Source organism: Pogonomyrmex barbatus, unplaced genomic scaffold (assembly GCF_055798465.1).
Source record: "Pogonomyrmex barbatus isolate J1 unplaced genomic scaffold, ASM5579846v1 scaffold9, whole genome shotgun sequence".
NCBI classification, from domain to species: Eukaryota; Metazoa; Arthropoda; class Insecta; order Hymenoptera; family Formicidae; genus Pogonomyrmex; species Pogonomyrmex barbatus.
Window position 1 is genome coordinate 8,850,088 of NW_028297193.1, and position 24,473 is coordinate 8,874,560.

Genomic DNA, 24,473 nt, shown 5'->3' on the forward strand with positions numbered 1-24,473 from the left:
TGTGTATGTGTGTGTGTGGTGTGGTGTGTATGTGTAAAATATATACATATATAAAAAAAATATATATATATATATACATACATACATACATACATACATACATACATACATACATATATACATACATACATACCATACATAGTATATAATTGTCATCATAAGTAAAAAGATTAGAACAAAATATTTTCTTCAGAATATTTTGTGATCAATTAAGTGTTGAAGATGTATTGATTATATTTTTTATGTCATATGACGGTTTATAATATAACATAATTATACTAATAGATATCCATAAGTATACATAATTATGACATAAAGTGATAGAATTGATTTGAATTTAATTGAAAAAGATACTTATATTGTAAAGAAACTTCTCGAATAAATCTTGCTGATTTGATAAATGTTCCATGAACTTCAATTATAAAAGACGAAGTTAAAACAGAAATATTTTATTGCCACGCCTGAATGTTTAAATTGAATGAGATTATAAATAATAATGTATGTTTAACACTGTTTACTATTTTAATTTGACATATATCTACTAATTGCTATTATATTTTAAATATTACAATTTTATTAAGTATAAATATGTTTGTTATAAAACAAAAAATTCAATTAACTATACTTGAAAAATGTCATTGCCAAACATATATAAATATTGATCTTTCAAATAAAGCTGAATGGGCATACAATTTACTTCATAATTTGTATAAGTCAACATTCAAATGCAAACGCAAGCCTTCTCACGCTAAATAAGCAAAGTTGTTCGCTAAATAAGCAAAGTTGTTTCAACACATGCAAGCTTTAGGGCCGGAGCACACACTTCTGCATAATGCATAAGAAAATGAACCAATCAGAAGCTTTTATTTTCAATGTGGGAGTAGAAAGAAAGGATTATGATTGGTTCATTTCCTTATGCGTTATGTAAAAATGCGTGCTCCGATTCTTAATCTGCACACACAATTTACACATGGCATTAGTATCATCGAAAAGTAATGAGTCATTTAAAATTCTTACAATATAGAACAAGAATACGATAACGCCTACCATAGCGTCTGTATTACCTGTATAGTAACGTACGATATAAATTATAAGAAAAAATTGTAATTACACATATAAATATGTATTGTTAAAATAATAAAATAAGAACTATACTTTAGGCATCCTTTTCTAAAATAGATCTTTTTACATTAATATATTGAATGAACATTTGCATTAATAAGATATAAGGTATTTCTACTATTAAGGACAATGCTAAGGCGCAAAAGTAACTCGTCAAAATGTATCCCAAATACATAAAAATCTGAAAATAAAAATAATAATAAATGAAAATTCTTTCTAAATCATTCAATTATTAATTTTAAATATTTAATGTTTATATATTTACTTTAGGCAGAAATTGAAAATAAATTGTCGAATCATTATATAAATTAAACGATTGTATAATAATAGGATTTAAAAGATAAGCGCAATATGTGAGCCTGCTGAGAGGGATCCATCCTTTAAATGACAAAAACTGATTAACAATGCCTATAATAAAATCAAACATATATAATCATTCAAATAATATTAAACTAAAATATTTAGTATTTAAAATATGAAACTATAATTTATCATTATTATGACAAAAAATATGCAAATGAAACTGAAAAATAAAATTATCAAGTAAAATACTAATAGTAGTAAATAAAAATGATAATTCCAAATTGATATATACTAATTAAATAATATTAATTTATATATTCATATGTACTAGGAATTAAATATACCTTGTTAAACATACCTCCTTGTTTAGTAGAACATGCTATTATAATCCATGCAAAACCTATAGCCCAAGATATTCTATGCAAGGCAATAAAAATAGCAGTACCTACAACGGATGTATATCGCATCAAATGGCCAAATGATATTAAAATAATACCAATGATTGGAAGTAACCAACAGAATACTTTAATTTTCTGAAAATTCAAATTATTATTATAACACGGTGAGAAACATATAAGCGTATTATTATTTATGTATACTTTAATGTATTATTAACTTATTTATGAATAATTAATCAATAAACTTGCAATAATAGGAATTATTCTGTAGCTTTTATAAAATGTAATCCTATTTTAATAATATATTAAATTTATAAACTGTAAATTACACTTAACCTTTTTTAACATCAACTTATTGTTCACTTTTATTAAAATATAACCTGTAATTATTCCTATAATATATGGAATTATTCTAATCCATGGTGGGAAGTATAAAACATCTAAAACTCTAAATTGCTCATCCCAACTAGAAGAATGAAAGAAACCATCATTGTATAATATAATATTTAATTTCTTGATGAGCAAAATATATTTTAATAACTCACGTTGGAATGTATTCATAAATATATGATATATAACCATTAAGAATAATAGATCCTATTAAAAGTACACTCAATATTATAGCAGCGGCATAAAAATATCTAAAATTATGAAATTTTGTTATGAAATTATGTTTCTAATATATGTGAGAGATGTACTAACTGTAATATCAATAACTAGTTAACTTACATAGTTGACAACATCAACAACACTGTAGCAATTACAAAAAATTGCATATCATTAGATAGATACCAACTCCAACTCATGCACTGTAATAAAAAATAGAATATAAAAATTTTATACATTCTTAAGCACAATTTTAAACTTATCTTAACTTAAGTGGATTGTACCATTTCCTCGAGGCCGAAGAGATTATTTACGTACAAAAGATTTCTCCACCAATACTTTGAGCAAGTTTCGTACGATTTTTCATACATGTAAAATTGTGAAGTCTTATGCAACTTAGTTGAACTCAATAACGATATTCCTAAAGCCATCATATAAGCCGGCGTTAACCTTAACATAAAATTTATATTATTTAAATTAACTAAAAAACTCTTTATTCCATTACTACATTTTTTTATGTATATTATATGTATGTATATTATTATTTTAATTTTTATGTCCTACTTAGTGACGTTGTTATTTTTCTCAACTAAGTAACAATTTAATTAATACATTAACATACATTAGTTTCTTCTATTATTTTTTTATTAATCAAACAAGTTACGAAAAGTTAATAGACAGCATATTGCAGAAAGTTAGTTAAAGATATTTGAATACGCTTATAAAAGAATTCCGAGCAGCATGATTAGTAGAATGTTGATCAGACGTTGGCCATTGTTTGTCCGATATTAACTCACAGTTTGTCAATTAATTTATGCTACTTGGAATTATATTTTAATCGAAAAGACGCTTCATCTTTTGGATAACATCCATTATACAAATTTATCAAGGTATTTCTATCAATGTTTAGCGGTAACATTGCTCACAATATTAATTCTTCTCAAAGTAATCACAAAAATGTGATTGTGTACTGTGGATACAAACATAGAGATTGGATTGGAATATAACACTGTGCTCGAATATACTGTATATTTTTTTCCAAGTATCATATTATATATCGTAGTTTTATCGTAAACTATTTATGCTGTAAAACTATCATTATGACATCAATTTTGAAATTACTTATGTAGTGATTTTAATGTTAGCTTATAACAAACGTTACATTGATACTTTTTTGTTATCTGAATAATAAATTGTTATACATACCGTATAAATCTTTTCATTATATGAATAGAAAAATTAATTAATTTTTCTCTGTTAATTGCTTTAGTCAATTCTTTGTCTGATTTATTTCTCAGATACAAATAAGACACTAAACATCCGCTTGTAAGAAAAAAAGTGTCGACTGATAAGAATCCAATATCAAATGCACTAGACAACCAAAAATTTTCACTGTATCTCCAGAACCATACCATATTTTCTACGTAAACAAAATAAAAGCCATTATATAAAAAATAAAAAAACAATAATATATATATTCTATGAATATTTTTAATTACTCACCCAAACTTTCTAGTGAATAATAGAAAGTGTGAAAGAGAAATATGCAACACGTAGATACAAATTTTAAGCCATGAATGGCGAATATTACGTCGGCATCTAATTTTGTATTAAATATTTTTTTCATATTTGTGTAAACAGAGAAACACATTAATATTTTTCCAATCCTCCAACTTTCTCGGTATGAAAACAATTTTTTTTCTATGTCCATCCTTTTAGACATGTTTTTAACATCTGAATTTTAATTGATAGTTTTTAAGAAATACGTAATACAAAAGATATTTTTTATTAATTAATGTGTGATTGAAAAATAGATATATCAAAATTTTTATTACTAATCATTTTTTAGTAAAAAAAGTAGTTAAGTTGAAAATTTATTAAATAATTTCGATATAAAAATAAAATTTTTTTTTAAACGTAAGAAATGTAGAATAAGAAAATGATAAGTTATTCGTTAGAACAACAAACATTTCAACAGACTGTTTTAAAGCACTATTTTTGCATATACATAATACTTACCATTAACAATATTTGTTGCATTTTTGTTTATACATTTTTGATACAGGAATATATCATATATCGTTCCGATTATTGTCATAAAAAAAGAGAATATTAGAGCAGCACTGTGAACATAACATTATTTTGATATATTTAAAATTTTTAATAAATAGAATTAAGATAAAAATAACATGTAATTACAAGATATTTCTACATATACTTCTATTATTTATATTATTGCATTTATATCATGGAATAATTATTATATTTATGTTTTTCCGAACGTACTAGATGAAAATTGACGCATTTGTTGATAGCCACTCATAATCGTCTTTGAGGTCTTTAATTTGAATCAATTGAAAATCCATAGAATATAGATCACTTATTAGGAAAATTCTATCATGAAAGAGTTTTTTCATAATAAAACTTAAATCATTTATAGTGCATGACGCTGGTAAACAAAGTCCAAGTGTAATCACATCCTGAAGAAAAAAAATTTTCTATATATGTCTAAATATTGAAGCAGAGAAATAAAGAGATTACTATAGATCATTTTAAAAAACTGGGAATTTATCTTACAAAGATAAAGAGCTTAAGAGAGTTTAAGAGAGCTTAAAAGAGCTTAACTTCATCTATCCATATTAAAAAATTATCTTGAAAAAGATTTTCTGACCCCACTAGAAACACTGAACAAATAAAAAAAATTACTTCCTAATTGTAACATTTCAATCCATTATAACGCTATTAAACTTGCTGTTTATTATATACTCACATGATACTCTTTCTCCGAAACTATTAAAAATAAAAAACTATTAAAGACAAAAGTATTTCTTTCGCGGTTTTTATAATCTTTTGGAGTTTTTTAAATAATAGATAGAACACTGTCGATAAGTTTATCAAAAAGTGATAAAAGAAATAATTTATTTTATTTCCTTAAATAGAATCATATGATCTTTACATTTTATTCGGAAGACCTGCTATCTTAAAAGACGGGTGAAAGAGAACAAAAGTCCAAATATATGTGAATATAAATATTAATAACTTTGTATAATATTAATTATATTTTAATTTTCTATCAATTAAATTTAATTTAAAAAATATAATAAGTATAATAAATTAGAGACTTAATTTATAATTAAATATATTTTATTTATTCTCTAATATTTATTATATAATTGTCTTAAATTTACCTCTTCAAACATATTTACATGGTATTGAAAAGTACTGTTGTGTCTAAAATAAGCAACAAAATAATTCACTTCAAAGGATGGAAACTCTTTTTGCGGATCATGATATAGCGTGTTATTTAATAATAATTTTTTCCTCTTTGAAATTTTTAGGGGAGCTGTATTCATCGTATCGAGACATTGACTACGACTGCCCAGCCAATAATTATTTCCGTAAAGAAAACCAGAATTAAATACACCACTGGAATCTAATACTAAAAAATAATAATTAAAACATTAAAATTAAGTAATTAATTTGCATAATGTAATAAATTTCATAGATTTTGAATAATATTTGCATTTTATCACCATTAGATGACGGCCATATTAGATCCGCCATTTTAAATTTTGAATTTTTGATTTCAGAATCGAAAAGAGCACCATCAAAACCCTTGTATATCAAGTTTCATAAAAATAGGGCCAATAGTTTATGAAATTAGAGTGGAGAGCATTATGTGCTTCCCGGCATCAAGGGGTTAATGTATAATAACTATTATATTATATAATATGCTACTAAGATAAGATAGGGTACTAAAGATAAGATAGTAGTATTTATTACATCACAATATTTTTATCAGTTAAAGCCTTCAATTAGAACTTTCAAATTGTTTTTATTTGTTATTTTTATAATAATTATATTATATAAATATTATAATTATATAATAATTATATTATATCTGTTGAGAATAAGTTTTAATTGAAATTAAATTTCTACAATATAACAATTAATTTATACACAAGATGTGAAACGCGAATGATTGTTCTTCAAAATATCTTTTCCGATTTTGTAAATGATAGTACTTTATCAATACGATTAAAAAATGACAAACTACAAACTTTACCTTTCAAGCCCCATAATATTCGTTGATCAACAGCATTTCGGAACTTCTGCAATTCCTTTCTACATATTGTTGAGTCAATAAAATCAGCCATTGAAGCAATGGCATAAGCAGGTAGGATATGAATATGAGCATCATGAAATTCGTGAATATGTGCAGAAACACAAAATAATATGATAAAGTTTATACAGATGTACAAAGTAAATGCAAATTGTCGTAGCAACATAATGCGATTTTGCGTACGCAGCAATCACATTTATTCCTTTGTCACTGGAAATCGATAAATTTATATAATACATTTATATAATAATTATAATAATAATTTTGAAATACAAAAGAATAAAGTTGTTTTACTAAATAATACATTTTTTTACAACATAAATATGTAACTTTTCTTAAAATATACATTTTTTTCAATAACACTAAAAAAGTAACATCATTAATAAATGATCAATAAACAGTTTTTTATATTAAATTAATTAATAATTTATTTATATTAAATTTTAATAAATATATTTTTAAATCTTTCGTTCTTTTTTAAATTAATTTTCATAAAGAAATGACACACAATAATCAAAAAGATATAATGGATAAAAAGGAACTGAAATTACATAAAGACAATTTCATAAAAATTTATAGTAAAGGAGGAATTCTTATTTTCAATCTTTATCCGATCATTTTATTTAAAAATACGTATCATTGTTTACGTAAATCAATATCTTAAGAAGGAATCTATGTAGCAGTAAGTAAAAAAATATTTTTTGCATAATTTGATATTTTAACATATCAAAAACATGTTTCTTAAGTTTTAGAACTAAATTCGAAAAATTAATGTAACTACAAATATAATATACTACAGGAGTAGCAAGTATTAGCAATTATAAGTATTACTTTACTTATTGCCAGGTAAATAAAGTAATACTTATAAAGTAATAATGCGCATACCTCTCTTCTTTTTTTCACTTTGATTACTTTAGATTTCGAACGGTCTGGAACGGTCTTTCTATCTGTATAGAAATCTTCATTCAGATATCGATATATGTCGTATCTTTTTTCTATAGGTCTGTAATATAATGGTCAACTCATGAAATATATTTTGCTTTTGAAACACGTGCAATGCATAGCATGACAATTTTTCATCAAAACTGGGAAGTAATATATACTAATTTTCATCCATTACCCAGTCTCTCTCTCTCTCTCTCTCTCTCTCTCTCTCTCTCTCTCTCTCTCTCTCTCTCTCTCTCTTTCTCTCTGTCTCATGCACGCACACACCAAAAAACACACACCAACACATATACATACGCACGCTATAAATATAATAAAGATATAAATAGTAAACTTGCATAAATCAAGCACCTCATACGAAATGAAGTGAAAGGAGTTACAAAAAATATAGCAGAATTAACTTTTTATTTTTAAATATGATTGTGCGCGCGCGCGCGCTCGTGTATGTGTGTGTGTGTGTGTGTGTGTGTGTGTGGTGTATGAGACTGAGTAAATGGGTGAAAATTAATATGTATTATTTGTTGTTACACTACATTTTAAAACATGTGTTTTTAGAACTAAACAGCATGTCAGTAGTTATTTAGTCCCCTTCTCCACATATAAATACACACACATGCACAGGCAAACTCATATACACATATACACATAAACTTTTCTCAAATGTGTTGATAAATCACATATTATTATCTAAAAATCCTTTAACTTGTTATAAAAAACCAAGTTGAAACATTACAAAAATAATGATAAAATGTAACATTTCAAATGGCTACAGCAAACAAATTAGCCATTTTTAAATTTTGTGCCTAAGGAAACTTTTGATCAGTAAGTCAAAAACTATAACATACTAAAATTTCACAGAGAGCTAAAAACCTGTGATTGTACGAGGTTTTTTAGTTTTTACATTTACTAATTGCATCTTGTTTGTTTTTATATTAAAGATATTGGAGTGATATTTTATTGCTGCATTTTTGTTACGTGAAATGTTTTAAATATATAGATTTATTTTAAAACAAACAAATTGACGATTATATCTATTTTCATTTATCTCACAAAAAAGATATCACTTACACTGCAAATACAATTTGAACGATTTTCAAATTTTTTATAAATTTAACTATGGTGTAGACAAAAGTTTAACCACAAAATATATATTAATTGGAACGAGCCCTGCGTACTATTAACTGTGGAATGAAAGAGAGCTTGGGACTATTTATATTCTTGAAGCTAAGTTTAGAAATAACACCCAAATACATTCAGATATTATTTTATTCTATCTTGATGAACAACAAGAGTAAAAAAATATCCTGTTTTTCTGAAATCTCGTTTCTCTGCCTAGCGCTCTATGATATAGTCTGAATCAAAAGCAAAGCCTTACGTTAACTGGCTGAATTATTCAATTATACGATTGATTAATTCTCTCCGTTCTCTCTCCATGATGTTAATTCAATTTTTAACATCATGGATACAAAACTCTGAAAATAGAATTATTAAATAGAATTATATAAAATAGAAAACAAATTGTAAGAATCGAGTTGAGTCCACTGAAATATTAATGAAAATGATTGTACTGTCATATTATTAATTGCGAGAATGAGAGAAGAGTTTTCTCTTATTTTTAGGTCTGTTTTTTGTAACTGACGTGGTGTTTACTCGTCGTATTTAAAATGAAATAAACTATAACTATAACTATAACTATAAATTTAAAATGAAATATATACTTGTTTGGCGATATAAAAAGTTCTGTCCAAAGTGCAGTCCAATATAGTAATAAAAAATAGATAGGCTTCTTATCTGTATCTTTATAGTATAATCGAGTATAAAAAGAATAAGATACAATTCGATCAAAAAGTTAAACTAGTAATATTAATAGTAGTAATATTAAAAGTTAATTAGTTTTTGATAAAGTTATTATACATATATTTATATGTATTATGTGTATATACACATATATATGTGTGTGTGTGTGTGTGTGTGTGTGTGTGTGTGTGTGTGTGTGTGTGTGTGTGTGTGTATTATTTTGCTTATGAAGAAAAAGAATGCGATGGTTAAAAATAACAAGAGTCATTTTTATTATTTTATTTTATTATTTTTTTATCTTATTTTTTTTTCGGATTCTTTCATCGCATTCTTTCTTTTCGTAAGCAAAATAACACACACACACACACACACACACACACACACACACACATTTTATATATATATATATTACATAATACATATAAATGCATAATAACTTCATCAAAGACTCATTATTTTTCATACTTATATTATACCGCACTAAAATTTTTTATATCGCCAACAAGTATTATTGGAATCAGAAAGTACCGGGACCGGTTCAATAAAATGCAAACTATAAATTTATTCATCCAAATTTATTTCTCCTTCAAAATAATTCCCTTTCACTGCAATATTTTTTTGCCAACATTTTTTCCAATCCTCGAAGCTTTTAATCGATTTCAGGTATAGCCTTTAAAACGCGCAACAAATTTTCTTTTATCGCCGTCTATCAATTCAAAACGACGTCTACGAAGTATAATTTCAACCGAGGGATTCTTACAAACTATTTTCTATAATCTCATTTTCAGAGTTGTCGCTTATGTCTATATCATATTATATATTATGTATCATTTAAATTAATACAAGATAAAAATGTTTCCATATGTATATGTGTACGCGTACATATAATAAAAATAATAATATGTATAAATTATATTCTACATTATAAAAATAATATTTGTATATTCAAAAAGATTAATACATTTATGAGTATTATGCATGTTATGATACATTATTAATTGTTAATTTCGAAATAAGAAGGGAGGGTGTGCATCACGGCGCGGCCCGACCAGTCCCGAATCAGTCGTGAAAATTTGTAATTATTTTGCGAAGAAATACACTTCAGCCAGAAATTGAATCTGGATCTTCTGCTTACCGGGCAGGCAGGTCTTATTTTTTCAACTACCGAGGCATGTGATAAAATTTTTTCGCAAATAACGTGTTTAGAATAATACGTCAACAATACAATGATACACATATATAATATACATATATACATGTATTCTCTCGAATCCCCACGACCAATACTCCAAAGAGATGATGATTCTAATCTCTCGATGGATGTCTCAAGTCGGATTGCAACGGTGACACCCTCCAATGCCACTGGCAAATATACAAATAATCCTCCTGGTGCGCGGCAGGAGAGATTGCATCAATTAAATATTAAAGTATTCGCTTTATCAGATCAAAGAGCATCCTAATGTAACATCATTATCAGACATTATATTACTGTATGCAAGTGTGCGGCCTTTCTCTGATTCTTTCTAATTTTTTTTCTATATTACTAATTTATAGTAAATCCGTCTGGGGGTGGGTACATCTACTTTACATTATACACAAAATAGTAAGTCACAGAGTAAGTCCTGCTTATCGTAAAAAGCAACTAAAAGGCCATTTGTGGCTGTGGCAGATTAGATAAAAGATAAGCTGAACTGGATCCAGTCGCCGGTTTTCCAATCTATCGTTAATCAGTATCTCTATGGATAGGGTTCTATGAAATAATCACCTATAAACTTAAAATAAAACTAAATAATTCATGAAACGAACACTTCGGATACTAGACGGACCTATTAGTTTCCGAAAAGGCACACGAATTGGGACTTGGAACATCTGAACATTTGTAGAAACATCCCGACTAACACAACTATTCAGTGAATCAGACAAAAAGCTGATCGGAATTAAAAGCCATTTCCCCCAATAAAATAAGATGGAGGAGGCTTGTGGACATTCTATACTCCACATAAGAGATGAAGGGATTGATAATGATGAATTTACAGTAAATTATTTTTTTCTAAGATTGACTCGATTAAAATGTTTTCTAACACTTTTACATGTCTTTAAGATGTCTTTTAATAAACAATCGTAAATAGATATATTAAGATAACAAGATTACATTAGCAAAATATTTCTTAGAGGTTTAAAACTTATTTGAAGTGGAAAGAAATTTAAAATTATGAAACTGAAAATGAATTAATAATTTATGTATTTAATTTTAATTTTATTCTTACGGTTTATTATTAATTTATTATTATTTTATTTATTTTATTATTATTTTATTATTACGGTTTATTATTAATTTATTATTATTTTATTATTAAGTTTATTATTACTATATATTATTTATTATTATTATATATTATTTTCGTATGTTTCTATTCAATGATTTGTCTTACAATAAAGTAATTATGTTGTTGTATCATCTTGATGCTCTTTCATTAATTCGTCTGGTTTTTCTTCATCGTCCGATTGCGAATCTTCTATAGCAATGTCCGGGAAGTACAATTTTGATTCCTCGAAAGTTTTCTCCGGATTTTCGCTCACGTGAAAAAGTCCAATGCCCGCAAAACCCAAAAATGCTTCGCACCCTATTTTTTTCACTATACAAATATTTCGTACCTGTAAACAAAAAGTGCAATAATTTAATAAGTAGAAAAAGCTAAATTTTTTTTACAGAATATAAAGAAATTTAAAAATTCAATGCGACATATATTAATCATTTCTTTCACATATATTAATAATTTAAATATATCTATCAATGATTTTAAAAAATGATAAAAATGTGAAATTTAGAAATAGAATCATACATAGAGCGTATATTATTTGCTAGCATCTAAAATTTTACATATCTGAAAAAAATAATTTTGTTGGATCATTATAGAATGCTTAATATAATAATAATACTGCAAAAATTTTTTATTTTCTAGAAATAAATTTCAACATCATACATAATAATTTAAAAGGCCCAATAAAATTATTTTCATATTTCTATATTATATGTTCATATCTGACTAAATTTTTAGATTTGCGAAACTATTCTTTTTAGAATAGTATCTATGATATAGTTCAGTAATTTAAAGAAACATTGTAACAAATTGAAAATTTAAATAATATGACATAAATTTTTTAAAGTATTCAAAAGAAATATTTTAGTATCCTAGGATTAATTTTTATAAAGTTCAGGGAAAAATAATGTATTAGTACGGAAAAGTAATATAATATATCATTAAACCATTACATATTTAAAATAAAAAAGATGCCCTTCTTTTTCGTTTTTTTTTCTGCACTCATTTCGAATGCTTCTATATTTTTAGTAATCATCTTAGCTTCAGATGGTTTATCATATTCAAATACATCAAAATTGATAACATCATCTTCGAACATTTCAAATATTATTATTCAAATATTATTCAAATATTATATATCAAGTCATTCTTACGTATACTATAATCGTATTACTATAATCATATTTGAAAACAGTTATTGGTACTTTTGTCATCTTATCTTCATACTGAAAAAAATCAGGAAAACAAATATTTAATGTCATAATTAAATTATGATTAAACATTCTTTAAGATAGAGAAGATGTTAAATTATACTTAGATTATTTAATCTTGAATGTAACTATTATTTATTTCTTAATTTAATTTCTTCAAAGATCTCAGAAAAAATTGTCGAATTTTACGAATGCAAAATTATTTTTCGCGCATATTTACCGGATAGGTTGTATTAGTATAAACAGTGAATATTGTCCGAAAAACAACTACTTTGTTTCTGGGATTTGGAGGTGTCTAAACGAAAGGAAACTTTTTATTTTCCTTATCAGAAACTTCAAAAGCTGGACAATGTTTTCCGGCATAGCTGGATGTAAAACAAAGATTGAATTTTAATGATGTAGATTTCCGAAATTATATTACTGATATTTCATGATTAGCATTACGAAAATTTTATGAAAATATAATTTCGACAGTAGAGTATTCTATTAAATTCTATTAAACATTTGTATTATTCAAATTATATTATAAAAATTATAGTAAAACATTTCACACACCAATCCTCATTTAATGAGTCTTCCGATTACGATAAAGTCGATTCATTGAACAAAATATTGCATAATTAATTATGAACATCAAGATTTTTTCTTTCTTCGATGATTTTTAATCGCATAAACATACATTTGCCATCGAGGAGCAATTGTTTGCTGATTTTCGAAAAGCTATATGTGAATTGCATGTTGAAAAAAATAAAGAATAATAAATTTTTATTAATATTATAAAACGGTCTCGCTTTCCCGCGCGGAGAGCGGTCAGCCGGTTACCAGGAGGGGAAGCGAGGACGTTGGAGACAGAAAGGTGTTATTAAATTGTTAGGCGATAATTATAACAAATAACGATGTTTTATTTGACTAATAGTGGTGCGATGGAATGCACCGAATCTTCGTGTTAACGTTCGTGGCCGTGGACGGGCGAGACGGCGATCGGCGCGCGGATAGCGCGTGAATATAAAATAAGATATCGCTCGGGCGGTCGGCGCGATACTGATCGCGGCGCGCCGTTCGGTGGCGCGGGGCGCAAGCGGCGGCGGCGGTGTCGCACGTGTTCGTCGCGGGCCTTTAAATCGGCGTGGATTTAAACGTGCACGCGTGTCGCGGGTGTTGTCGCGAGGGTGGATATTTCGCGAAGTCGGCGGATCGTTTAGATCGGAGAACGGGTGGGCCCATTCCCTGCCGAGAGGGCTCGGCTGACGGGAGGTGCGCCCCTCGTCTATCTGTCTGAATGCCGAGGGAACTCGGCCAGTTGGGGAGGGCCCCAGCTGTGTGCGGAGAAGAAAGTGGCGGTGCCGAGTGTACTCGGCCGACCAGGGTGTACCCTGGTGCTCGGAGAGGTAGTATCGGGGAGAACCCCGATACTCGGCGGTGAAATCTCGGGAACGGCGGAGTCGGATCGACGCGCTGGGAAGACCCCAGCAACTCTCGGCTTGCCGTGCGAGCTACGGAGACGGCTTTCGGCCAGGCCAAGCGAACTTGGCGCGTTGGGGAGAACCCCAACAAATCTCAGACTTGCTACCGGTTACGGATGCTCGCTTCCTTGAGACGGGCTCTCGGAAAACGAGCTAGGAACAGGAGTAAACGAGGAGTGATTTCCTGTGGAGAGCGATGCCTTTTTATATCCGAGATCGACCTCGGTATTTTCGGTCGGATCGGTCGGATTGGTCGATCTCGGGGTTAGCATCCCTCTCCCCAGGAGCGAAAAAAAGGATCGGGGGATGATTGGTTTTTTGGTAGGGAAGGAATTCGGTGAGAAGGTAGCGGCGCGGTGCGGGGTGGTTGCGCGCTTGTGGACGCGGTCGTGGCGCGGTGTGGGGTGGTTGCGCGCTTGTGGACGCGGTCGTAGCGCGGTGCGGGACGCTCGCTCGATTGCGTGGCGCGGCGTCGGTGCGGCGCTGGACGCGTTCGCGCTCGGTGGTACGGTGCGTGGCGCGGTGCGGAGTGCGTTCGCGCTTGTTGACGCGACGCTTGGCGCGGTGCGGGGAAATACCACGAAAACATACGTGTTTTCGTGGTATTCTTCGATGCTTCGGAGTTCGCGTATGAATGTATTAAAAAGGAGGCATTGCTGCCTCTTTGCGGCCACTGCCGCACTCCGCCTGGTGTTCGGCGGTCCCCGACGGATGATCGGTCGGGGGAAATTCGGAGGAGGAATGGAGCGGAGGAATGCGCTCCGTTACAATTAATACAAATATTAAATCTATCATAGTAGGAGATCAAAATATTTCGAGCATTTGTCGGATTAAATCTTAGTAGTATGTGGGGCGTCAAAACAAACCCCCACTTTCCCACTGGTGCCAGGGCGTGGCCTCCAGCTGTCAAGATAAGGCCTCCACGTGGAAATGGAGCGTTCTGATTGGCTGAGGGGCGTGGCCGGAGATAATTAGGTAATTAATGGTGCGTTCTAATTGGATTCTCCCATAGTTGCCCGGCGTGTGATTGGACGCTCCCATAGCTGCCCACGTGCGTGATTGGATGCTCCCAAAGCTGCCCGGGATGTGATTGGTTGTCGAAATGCTAGACGAAAAGATAGGGAAGGGGAAGAAAGTGTCTGGATCCGTTCGGGTCGACAAAATGGCGTGTGCAAAGATGGCGATCACACCTGAGGAGAATTTGTTCCGGGATCTGATCGGGGGTGCGATAAAATGGCGACAAGAAGGATGCCGGGGTGTTGAAGGGGGATCATATACCTAGCGAAGAATGGAATGCGATGGGAAAACAGGAACGGACAAGTTCGCTTTAGATGTTTTAACGACTTCAGGGTTATATGAAGATCTTATCCTATGACAAACGCAATATCTGCAAAATGTTTTAGATATTTTTAGCTTAAAGTAATGTAGCTAGGATTAATTTTAGGTTGGCGGGAAAATAAGAGAGCTGGAATTTAAGTTACAAAATCATTAAGTTTATTATTATTATTATGTAATACATCATTGTACATATCATTTCATAATAGTGTTGTTTAATATTTACTTATTCTTAAAAGTACAAGTTTGTATATGGCAGCACGTTATATGAGATTTATCGCATTTACTTTTTCTATGAAGAAAGATTTTACGAAATAATTGTACAATTAATCTATCATTATCTTCGTAATCCTCGCTGAATGTTTCGAGAAATTGTTTAAGATTATAACCGCGGGACAAATAATAAAGAAATACGCAGCAATATTACACAAGTTTGAGAAAATGTGCCCTGTAGACGCGTGATGTTCCATCTATGCGTAGTAGAGTTTCGTTGAAGTCGCAGATTGAATCTGGAATCCAAGGGAGGTAGTCGTAGCTATCGAAATAAGTGCCTTCTGCTTGTCTATGTAGAAGGCGACCCAGTGTTGTCCAGGGCGATCGTGATTATCGGTGTTCGCGACGATGGCCGTCGACTTCGTCCACACCATCGGGATTCTGTCGGCAGGATACACACCCGCATGTCCGACACTGAGATGACGCAGCGCCCGTAAGATTTCGAGCGAATTCATCTCTCGCAGAAAGGGAAGACGATTCAGTTATTTCCCCTCTCTCTCTGGTGTCGCTATATTTTTATCCTCTTGCTTGGATTTTACGGTAGAAGTCTCCTTTTTTTCATGTGCGAGTTTCGATAGCTCTTCTTTCTCCGCTTTCATTTGTTCGCACTCCGCTTGTTCTGTTTCCAAGCTCTTATTTCTCCACCTAAGGAGATTCGGAAAATTTCGTTTTATCGTAAAAACTCCGCTTTCTGTATCGGAGTCATTGAAGCTTTGATCGGTAAAAGAATCATCGTTGCTCGAGTTACAGCTGCTGTTGCTGCATTCTTGCGATTGCATCCAGTATCTCAGTTTGCACGCGTTGCGCAACGCGCAACGAAATTTGTTAGAATTTCGATGAAATCCGTGATGACCGCAGCGTAATTCATGCTCCTCGTCTTCCGCTAGGTTTTTGAATGCGGGAGAGATTCCTTCTAGATTATATACGTTTCTGCCGAGCGTCTTTTGCAAATAAAGTACTTTTTCACGGCCTCTGCTATATGTAACGTACCTAAATAAGATAACGGGAGGGTGTGCGTCACGGCGGGGCCCGATCACGAACCAGTCGTGAAAACTCGTAATTATTTTGCGAAAAAATACCACCTCAGCCAGGAATCGAACCTGGATCTCCTGCTTACCGGGCAGGCATCTTATCCTTTCGACTACCGAGGCATGTGATGATATTTATCGCAAATAATGTGTTTAGAATAACACGTCAACAATACAATGATACACACACATATATATATATATATATAATACAATATACATATATACATGAATTCTTTCGAATCCCCACGACCGGTACTCCAAAGAGATGATGGCCCTATTCTCTCGATGGATGCCGTGCAATTTCACGTAGTTCCACCGTGAAATGCTCGGAATCGGCTGTTCCGTCAATCCATTCAATACCGTGGAAGTTTTGCGAGAGCCAGTTGTTTTCTTTTTTCGATTTTTCGGGTAATTCGGTGAACGGATACGGTGGTAGCACAATCCAATGATCTACGAAAGCTTCGTTAACCCCGACGAGCGCAACTTCCTTCGGTATAAACTTTCGTGTAATATCTTTCCCTCGATGTCACGGAAACCTTGTATATCGACGATTATATCCATGATGTAGAATATGCTTTTTTTCCGAAGCGGCGTAGTTCATGTGTCGAGTAAAACTGAAGCTGTTTTCCGTTGTAGTTCGAGTAAATATAAGGAGTGACCACAGTGGAGGGATGAGGTTTCCCACCATTGGCTTTATCTGCTAAAATCTACAATGACTTGACGCGAAGAGTCGATTTCCATCACGTTTTCGAACTCTGCGTAAAGGATACAATTAATCGTTGTTGTAATCGCCTTTTCGAATCGTACCTCTAATCGTAAACTTCCATGTCTGACAAGATTCCAATGTCCTGCGCAATTTGCCGATAGATCGGAAGTGAGATCGAAAGCGAAAAGCGTGAATCCATCGGCATAATCTTCTCTGCTTATGAAATTCCCCTCGTTTAGAAAATGGATGCCAGTTCCCGAGAAGAGGATGTTATAAGCCTCGATGTAGAGCGACTCGTCTTTTGAAAAATTTAGTTGCAGCGGTCTGCTCGGAATTTACATGCCATCGGCATATAACGAGAAGAAATTTATGCCGTAATTTTTGAAATTAAATGGATTTAGCTTTCTATCGCTGTTAAACGCTTTGTTATCGACAAATCCGACTATTACGCGTTTTGGAAGCTGGCCGAGTATCGCGTTATCAATCGATCCTCCTACCACTCCTGCGTGAATCGTGAACGTTTTAACTTCGACTCGTGTCAGAGGATACTTGGCGGTTGTTTTACTCAACATTCTCGCATGATCGAGTAACACTCCGGGGCTTATTTTTGCTCTTCTTATGAGCAAACTAGCATCTAGAATACGTATTTTCGACGTTGAGTCGGCTTCCATGAGACAAAACGCATCTCTCGAGCGAACGAGTCTCATTCTAACCTCTACCCCATTAATTAAAAATTTATCCTGATTAAAGACATCGCAATGAAGATGGCCTATTAGATCCAGCGAACGATCTCCTTGGACGTATCGGGCGCGTCTTACGAGAGCTTGATTTGGGGTTCCCGATTCTAATAGCGCATCCATATGACCGGGCTCGTCCGTGTCCCAGAGAGAAGAAGTCAGATGGGAAGTTTTTGCCGGTGAAGAATAATTTAACAATGCTTCGATGTACGCGCGGTACGCGTAGGCGTTGTTCGGGGGTGATACGAGTTTTTGATTGAAGTACACATCGATCTGGTTGAACATCGAATGTAGTAGATGATTTACAGGGCCTACTTTGTTTCCTCCTGCCGCTGTTCCAGGGCCGGGTAAACTTTCCACTCGTACGCGAAGGCTTAGGATGGTATGCGTGAGATCTAGATAATCTTCTCCGTGTCCGGATACGACGAATTCTATAGGTGCGTCGTCTGCGAGCGAAGTTACCGGTTTGTAATAAATCCATTGTGAACTCTCGATACTCGTTTGAGTAGGTGGTAAACTGAAAAGATCGAGCTCACTCTTTAAACACTCGCTCGAGTGAGTATGGAGAAAAGACATATTTCTCAAACTTACGATTCACACTCGCGTCAGTTAAGCGGATATATCGGATACGGTGCGCTTTTTCCCGCTATTTCGTCGATGTTTCGTCCGTTTTTTAGTTTTTTTCGCCGCTGCTTTCCTTTTCGATGATTTTTTATTCGGTTTTTTCACACCGATTTTCGTCGATTTCTTTTTTTTGCTGACTCGTCTACGTTTACGAACAGGGCTTCTCCCGGATTTACCGGTGCGTGCGTCGTGCCCTCCAAAGGGAAACTGAGCCACGCGCATTTTTGCGGATGTTTTATATCCCGATCCCTTCATTAATTCGCTTATATTTTCTCTGGCTTTTCTCTTGAGATTTCTACCCGATTTCTTGAGTCGCGTTTTGAGAGCTTCCTTGAACGGAGTATTGTTTTCAACATCCTCTATCACACCAATTCCGGCGCGTAAAGCTTCTTTCCCGAGTGCACGTATTCCCCTGCTTAGATAAGGAAGTGCCCTTCTAAATAATCCTCCGAGGAAACTCCCGATTCCGTGGCCACGTTGATAGGGTGAACCGACGAAAATTCGCGGAATTCCTCCTCCCCTACCTCCACCGTTCTGCCTTTCGTAATACTCGTCGTATTCCATAGGGTGATTAGTTTTTTCTCAAAGCTCCGAGACTTTCCAGCGCAAATGATAATTAACGGACACGTCTAAAGTGTAATGTCGCTATCAGCGTTCCGGATTCGAATGGTATTTTTTCTCCACGATGATCTTTTATATCTATTTCAATTTTACGGAATTTCGTTTGACGCAATGGAGTATATTGCAGAGTGGGGAAATATTTTACCAGATTCGTCCCGTACGTGTAATTACAGCCGGGTGTATCGATTGAAACGATTCGAAGAAGCGGACTCCGCGTATCGCCGGTTATGTAAGGCTCGCAAATGTCGCAATAAACGTACATTTTATCAGAGATACCATGCCATAGGCTACAGGGTTCTACAGTCCAGAAAGATACTGTGCGTCCAACACCGATGGTATAACCGAGTTTCAAAAACGGTGTTAATTCGCTGAAATCAGGTAATTTGTGACGGTAAATTGTGCCGGTATCATTGGTGTTGATCTTCAATATTTGAAAAATATTAGCCGGCAGATTTATATAATGAACGAGAGTACAGTTGTCGTCACATTCGATGCTTATACAGATATTACCACCTGAGCCTTTTTGTAGTTCGAAAGTAAAATGCGAATCGGCGCGTCTGCACTTTTTAGTAATCGCGTAGATAAGTTCCTCTGTATTTTCATAAACCCCTGCTTGTAAGTGCAATTCTTTCACCGTAAACTTATCAGCATTTTTCTCATCATTTTCGTTCTTCAAATCGACAAATCTAACCTTATTATCTCCTCGACGTACGTGGAAGAGACTGGAGGGAAATTGAATCTCGCTAAGCGCGACTTCCCATTCTCCGAATAAATGTACACTATGGGATAATTGTGTGGTGAAAGAAGAGGTTGTATTTCCCGGAAAATACTTCTTACTGCTATCGCTCGGAAGAACCATGAAAAATTGCTCCTCCTCCATCTTGGAGAAAAGTTAAACTCGAAGCGGGGATCCAACTGTCGAATTTGTTGGGATATCCTTGCCAGTTAATTAGCACCTGTTTATTAGCACCGCGTCCTTTGCTCTTTATCACGCGCTCGACGATAAACTCTTCTTCCGCTAAGTTTTTATTGACCCATGCTAATTCTTGTTCATAAAAAATCCCATCGATGTGTTCACCCAATAAATCGCACAATTCGTACACGCGGAGTTTTCGCCAATGGAGGACGCGACAAACTCGAAATATTTCCTCGCTCCACCGCGCTTCGTATCCTTTCTCGAAAGTGGCTTTCGCTCTACTGACGCGTACGAGATCGTTAACATCGAATTTAGCCTTTTGTTCTACTACTTTCGACGCCCCCTTCTCTCTCTCGCCTCTACATCGCTCCATATTTTCACGTGCGATGCAGTCATTTTCTCTCGTAACGGTCGTCGGTTGCATCCTGATGGACGAATGACGGGTGTAATTGTAAGCGCGCACGATATCTTGCAACACATCGATGTAACGCCGTGTGTTTTTATGCGTAAAATAGCGCCACATTCGCTCCTTCAACGTTCTATTGAAGCGTTCAACGACAGCGGCTTTGATATCTGGATTGCGAGCTACGCGATAACGTATGCCTCTTTCTTTCAGAAAATCTTGCAGCGGGCGTGCGATAAATTCTTTACCCTTGTCGGTTTGTAAGTACACGGGCGCTCGTCCATCGCTTCTCGAGAGAATGTTTTGGAAGCCTCTTGTCACGCAATTACTCGTTTTATCCCGCAGCGGTTCCACCCAGACGAATTTGCTAAGTACGTCGATAATCACGAGCAGATAAGAAAATCCGTCGTTATAACTCTTGAGACTACGGAGTTCGATCAAATCGGCCTCCCACAGATCGTCGATATTCGTCACGTTGTAACGTAATCGTGGAAATTTTCGCCTCGAGAGGCGGTGCAGTGTGTACGCGTCTTGCGATTCGAGCCAGCGAGCTACTTCTTTACGAGAGAAATTTGGTTTAGCGGCATGCGCCAAGTTATCCGTTGCCGAATACCCCGCATAGTGCGCTGGATCGTAATACAAATTTTCAAGCCTGGTCATTTCAATTCACTCCAATCGAGTAAGCGTCTCTTTCTTGCCTGTCGAGAATCTTTCATGAAGGGTTATAGGAATAACGTTTTTAAACGAAAACGCGGCGAAAGAAACAACGCGCACTTCGCTCGCTCTACTTCTTCGGTCTTGCGTTTTTTCCCTTTCTCATGCGTCGTACCCTCCTCGTCCCCGTCGTCGTCGTGGTCGTCGTCATCGTCGTCGTTGAAAGTTTTCTTGGTATTTTCGGGGTGGAACTCGCTCGTGGTGGTGATAATATCTTGACAAATATGGTTGCTAACAATTCCTTATTTCTTACGAGTACAGCCGGGGTGTTCGTCGTACGCAATAATCGTGCAAACTGACCTCTTCCTATTGCTTTCACGGTTTTTCTTTCGCGCATCGTATCGTTTATCAGTTCCGTGATATTCGAATCTTTTATACGAATCTCTTACCCTCGATAGTCACGATTCCTTCTTCGTTCCAAGTAATTCTCGCGGGTACTGCTTTATCAATCAAATGTTTCAAAAGTAAACGTGCCTTGGCACGAAAACTTTTCGGCACATTTTCTAATATTTTTTCGATGCTTTGCCGCTCGCACCTACGCAAAGACTCGGCCCGTACTGTATTACTTACGTACTCTTCGAGATGAGGAGATTTGCTTGATGATTCGCGTGCCTGTTCGGCCACGTCTCCCTCCCGCGCATCTGAATTGTTCTCATCGGTGGCGTTACGCATCGAATCTTCCTTTTGCGTTTTATCAAAATGAAGATATCGCCAAAGTACTTCCTTATACAATTTCCATTTCTCGCTTACATCGCGCGGAGTGGGTGAATTAAGAATCCTGCTCATATCTGAATCGAGTCATGATAAAGGCGTACCGTGTGTTTGTACGGAATTTAAATTTTCTCCCTGTATCATCTTCAAATTCTGTCGTGCGACGTTTTCCGTCGTGTCTATTACCGGATGTTGTTGTTGTTGTTGGAACCGTTGCTGCATTCTTTCGAGATTATCCGTGGAAATTAAGACCATCTTCTTTGCCCTTTCCATAATTCGATTTCTTCTTTTCTCTCGAACTACCCTCCGATAATTTTTAAAAATAGGAAGGATAGTATAGGTCCGATAAGATACGGTAAAAATCCGCCTCGCTGTAGTAATAGCTTTTTACTTTTCCAATTACCATCACGTTTTCTCGCTAAGTGACGCAAAGTTGTTTTATATCTGCTTAGACGATTTTTTTCACTGCGTTCGAGCGGAACGTTACCCTTGAGAGTATTGAAAACGTACTCACAGATACAACGAATGAATTTTTCGTCTGCCCAGCGTAAGAAAGAGGCGCGCTGATTTTTGTTTTTTGTTTTGAATAACACAGCGCTTCGAGAAGACAGATATTTTTCTTACCGATCGAGAATACCGCGATTTTTCTCGCATTAATCGATGACGTTCTCTTCTTCATCGCGAGGAACTCGCGCGACTGTCGCGAGAGAATGCGTGGACGATACTTTTATACGAAACTTCCGGAAAAGGATCTGCGCGCTACATAAACGTAATTCGCCATATCATCGGGAAATATGCTCGTGCGAAAACGATACTCGTCCGGCGTCGATTGTTTTAGATCAAGCAATAAATATCCGTGGCGTCGTGGTACGCTTCCTCGAGAAACTTTGGATCGTTCGGATAGACTTGACGAGCGAGATGACGAATTTGCGCGCGATCCCGGGGATTTTTGAAAACCACAAAGTAATTCGCGTTCAGAGATATGTCGCGTTGTCCGCGGCCCTGATGAAAGAGATTTTGTGTGATGAGAATTACGCTGAGATTTTTATGATGACTTTCCTTGGTAAACAGATCTACGATCGCTTCGCTCGAAGACGATTCCCTCATAAGATCGTCAATTATTATCAATTTCGGACGAGTCGGATCGCTAGAATAATCTTCCGGACGCGGTAATCCCTCGTGAAATTCGATCGCTGCAACGAAATCTCGAGTTTCGTATTGAAACTGTTGATAAGCATCCTGCCACTCCGCGTAATAAAGCAAAATTCTTTCGAAACGTACATCGGCCATTTCGGATAAATGACGAAATCTCTTCACAAAAATCGTTTTCCCACATCCTGTGGGTCCGCACACGATCGACGTCCACGGATGTTTCCACCGTACATCCATTTTACAATGGCAGAGTCGCGTCTGTGCGCGATTTCATAAAGGCTGATGGTTGTGAGGGGGCTGTAAGCTTATCCCAGCGACCGGGGGGCCCACCGCGGCGAAGATACGCTCGCACCAGCGTTTCCCCGCGAGGGCTAGCGAAAAACACCGCGGGCGAGCTGATTCACCCCCCGCGGTGTGAGCAAGCTTATCCTCGAAGATGCTCGCGCCGGCGAAACAGCGTTATAAACCAGCCATATAGTTTGCGTTAAAAAATTAAAGATAAAATCGTTTTTCTTAAATATAAAATATTTTTATATGAAATGAAAAAACTTTTTTAAAATTTGTTCTATATATATATATTCTTATCTTTTCTATAAAAGGTATCGTTTTTATAAAAAATACAACGAAGGTAGGAAATTGAAGAAATCAAATTTTTTCTGTGTATGTAAATATGTTTATTTTTTTAAATGGCTGAAGGAAGGCGGAAAAGAGTTACGGGAAAAAACATGTTTTAAGAAATATAATTTTTATAGATATATATTTATTTAAAATAAATCGAACATCAATTTTATAAAAATAAAACTTCTTAATTTTAAAATTACAATTTACTTAAGATATAAATTAATATTAGCACATGTACACATTTACATTATTTTTACATTTCGTTCTCTCTGAAAAATATATTTTACAAAAATTTCTTACAATCTTTGACTAGGGGCGGAAAACTCGATTATTTAAGAAA

General features: G+C 34.3%; 2 protein-coding genes and 2 pseudogenes across 2 annotated transcripts; all 4 read right to left on the reverse strand.

The window, feature by feature from the left end:
• Nucleotides 1-379: 379 nt before the first annotated feature.
• Nucleotides 380-6,718, reverse strand: LOC148934645 (nose resistant to fluoxetine protein 6-like). The gene is made up of 13 exons (XM_089084447.1): nt 6,496-6,718; nt 5,618-5,868; nt 4,716-4,909; nt 4,449-4,552; nt 3,933-4,163; nt 3,636-3,849; nt 2,714-2,879; nt 2,553-2,632; nt 2,369-2,464; nt 2,160-2,289; nt 1,784-1,958; nt 1,388-1,530; nt 380-1,303 (listed from the first exon to the last, which is right to left on the reverse strand). Exons 1-13 carry the CDS (start codon nt 6,716-6,718, stop codon nt 1,157-1,159), a joined length of 2,154 nt encoding a protein of 717 aa, XP_088940573.1. The 3' UTR covers nt 380-1,156.
• Nucleotides 6,719-11,681: 4,963 nt separating this feature from the next.
• Nucleotides 11,682-16,662, reverse strand: LOC148934646 (uncharacterized; annotated as a pseudogene).
• Nucleotides 16,663-19,115: 2,453 nt separating this feature from the next.
• LOC148934647 (uncharacterized) lies at nt 19,116-21,787 on the reverse strand. The gene has a single exon (XM_089084491.1). The coding sequence runs from the start codon at nt 20,494-20,496 to the stop codon at nt 19,612-19,614; it is 885 nt and encodes a 294-aa protein (XP_088940617.1). The 5' UTR covers nt 20,497-21,787; the 3' UTR covers nt 19,116-19,611.
• Nucleotides 21,788-23,079: 1,292 nt separating this feature from the next.
• Nucleotides 23,080-23,857, reverse strand: LOC148934648 (uncharacterized; annotated as a pseudogene).
• Nucleotides 23,858-24,473: the final 616 nt, after the last annotated feature.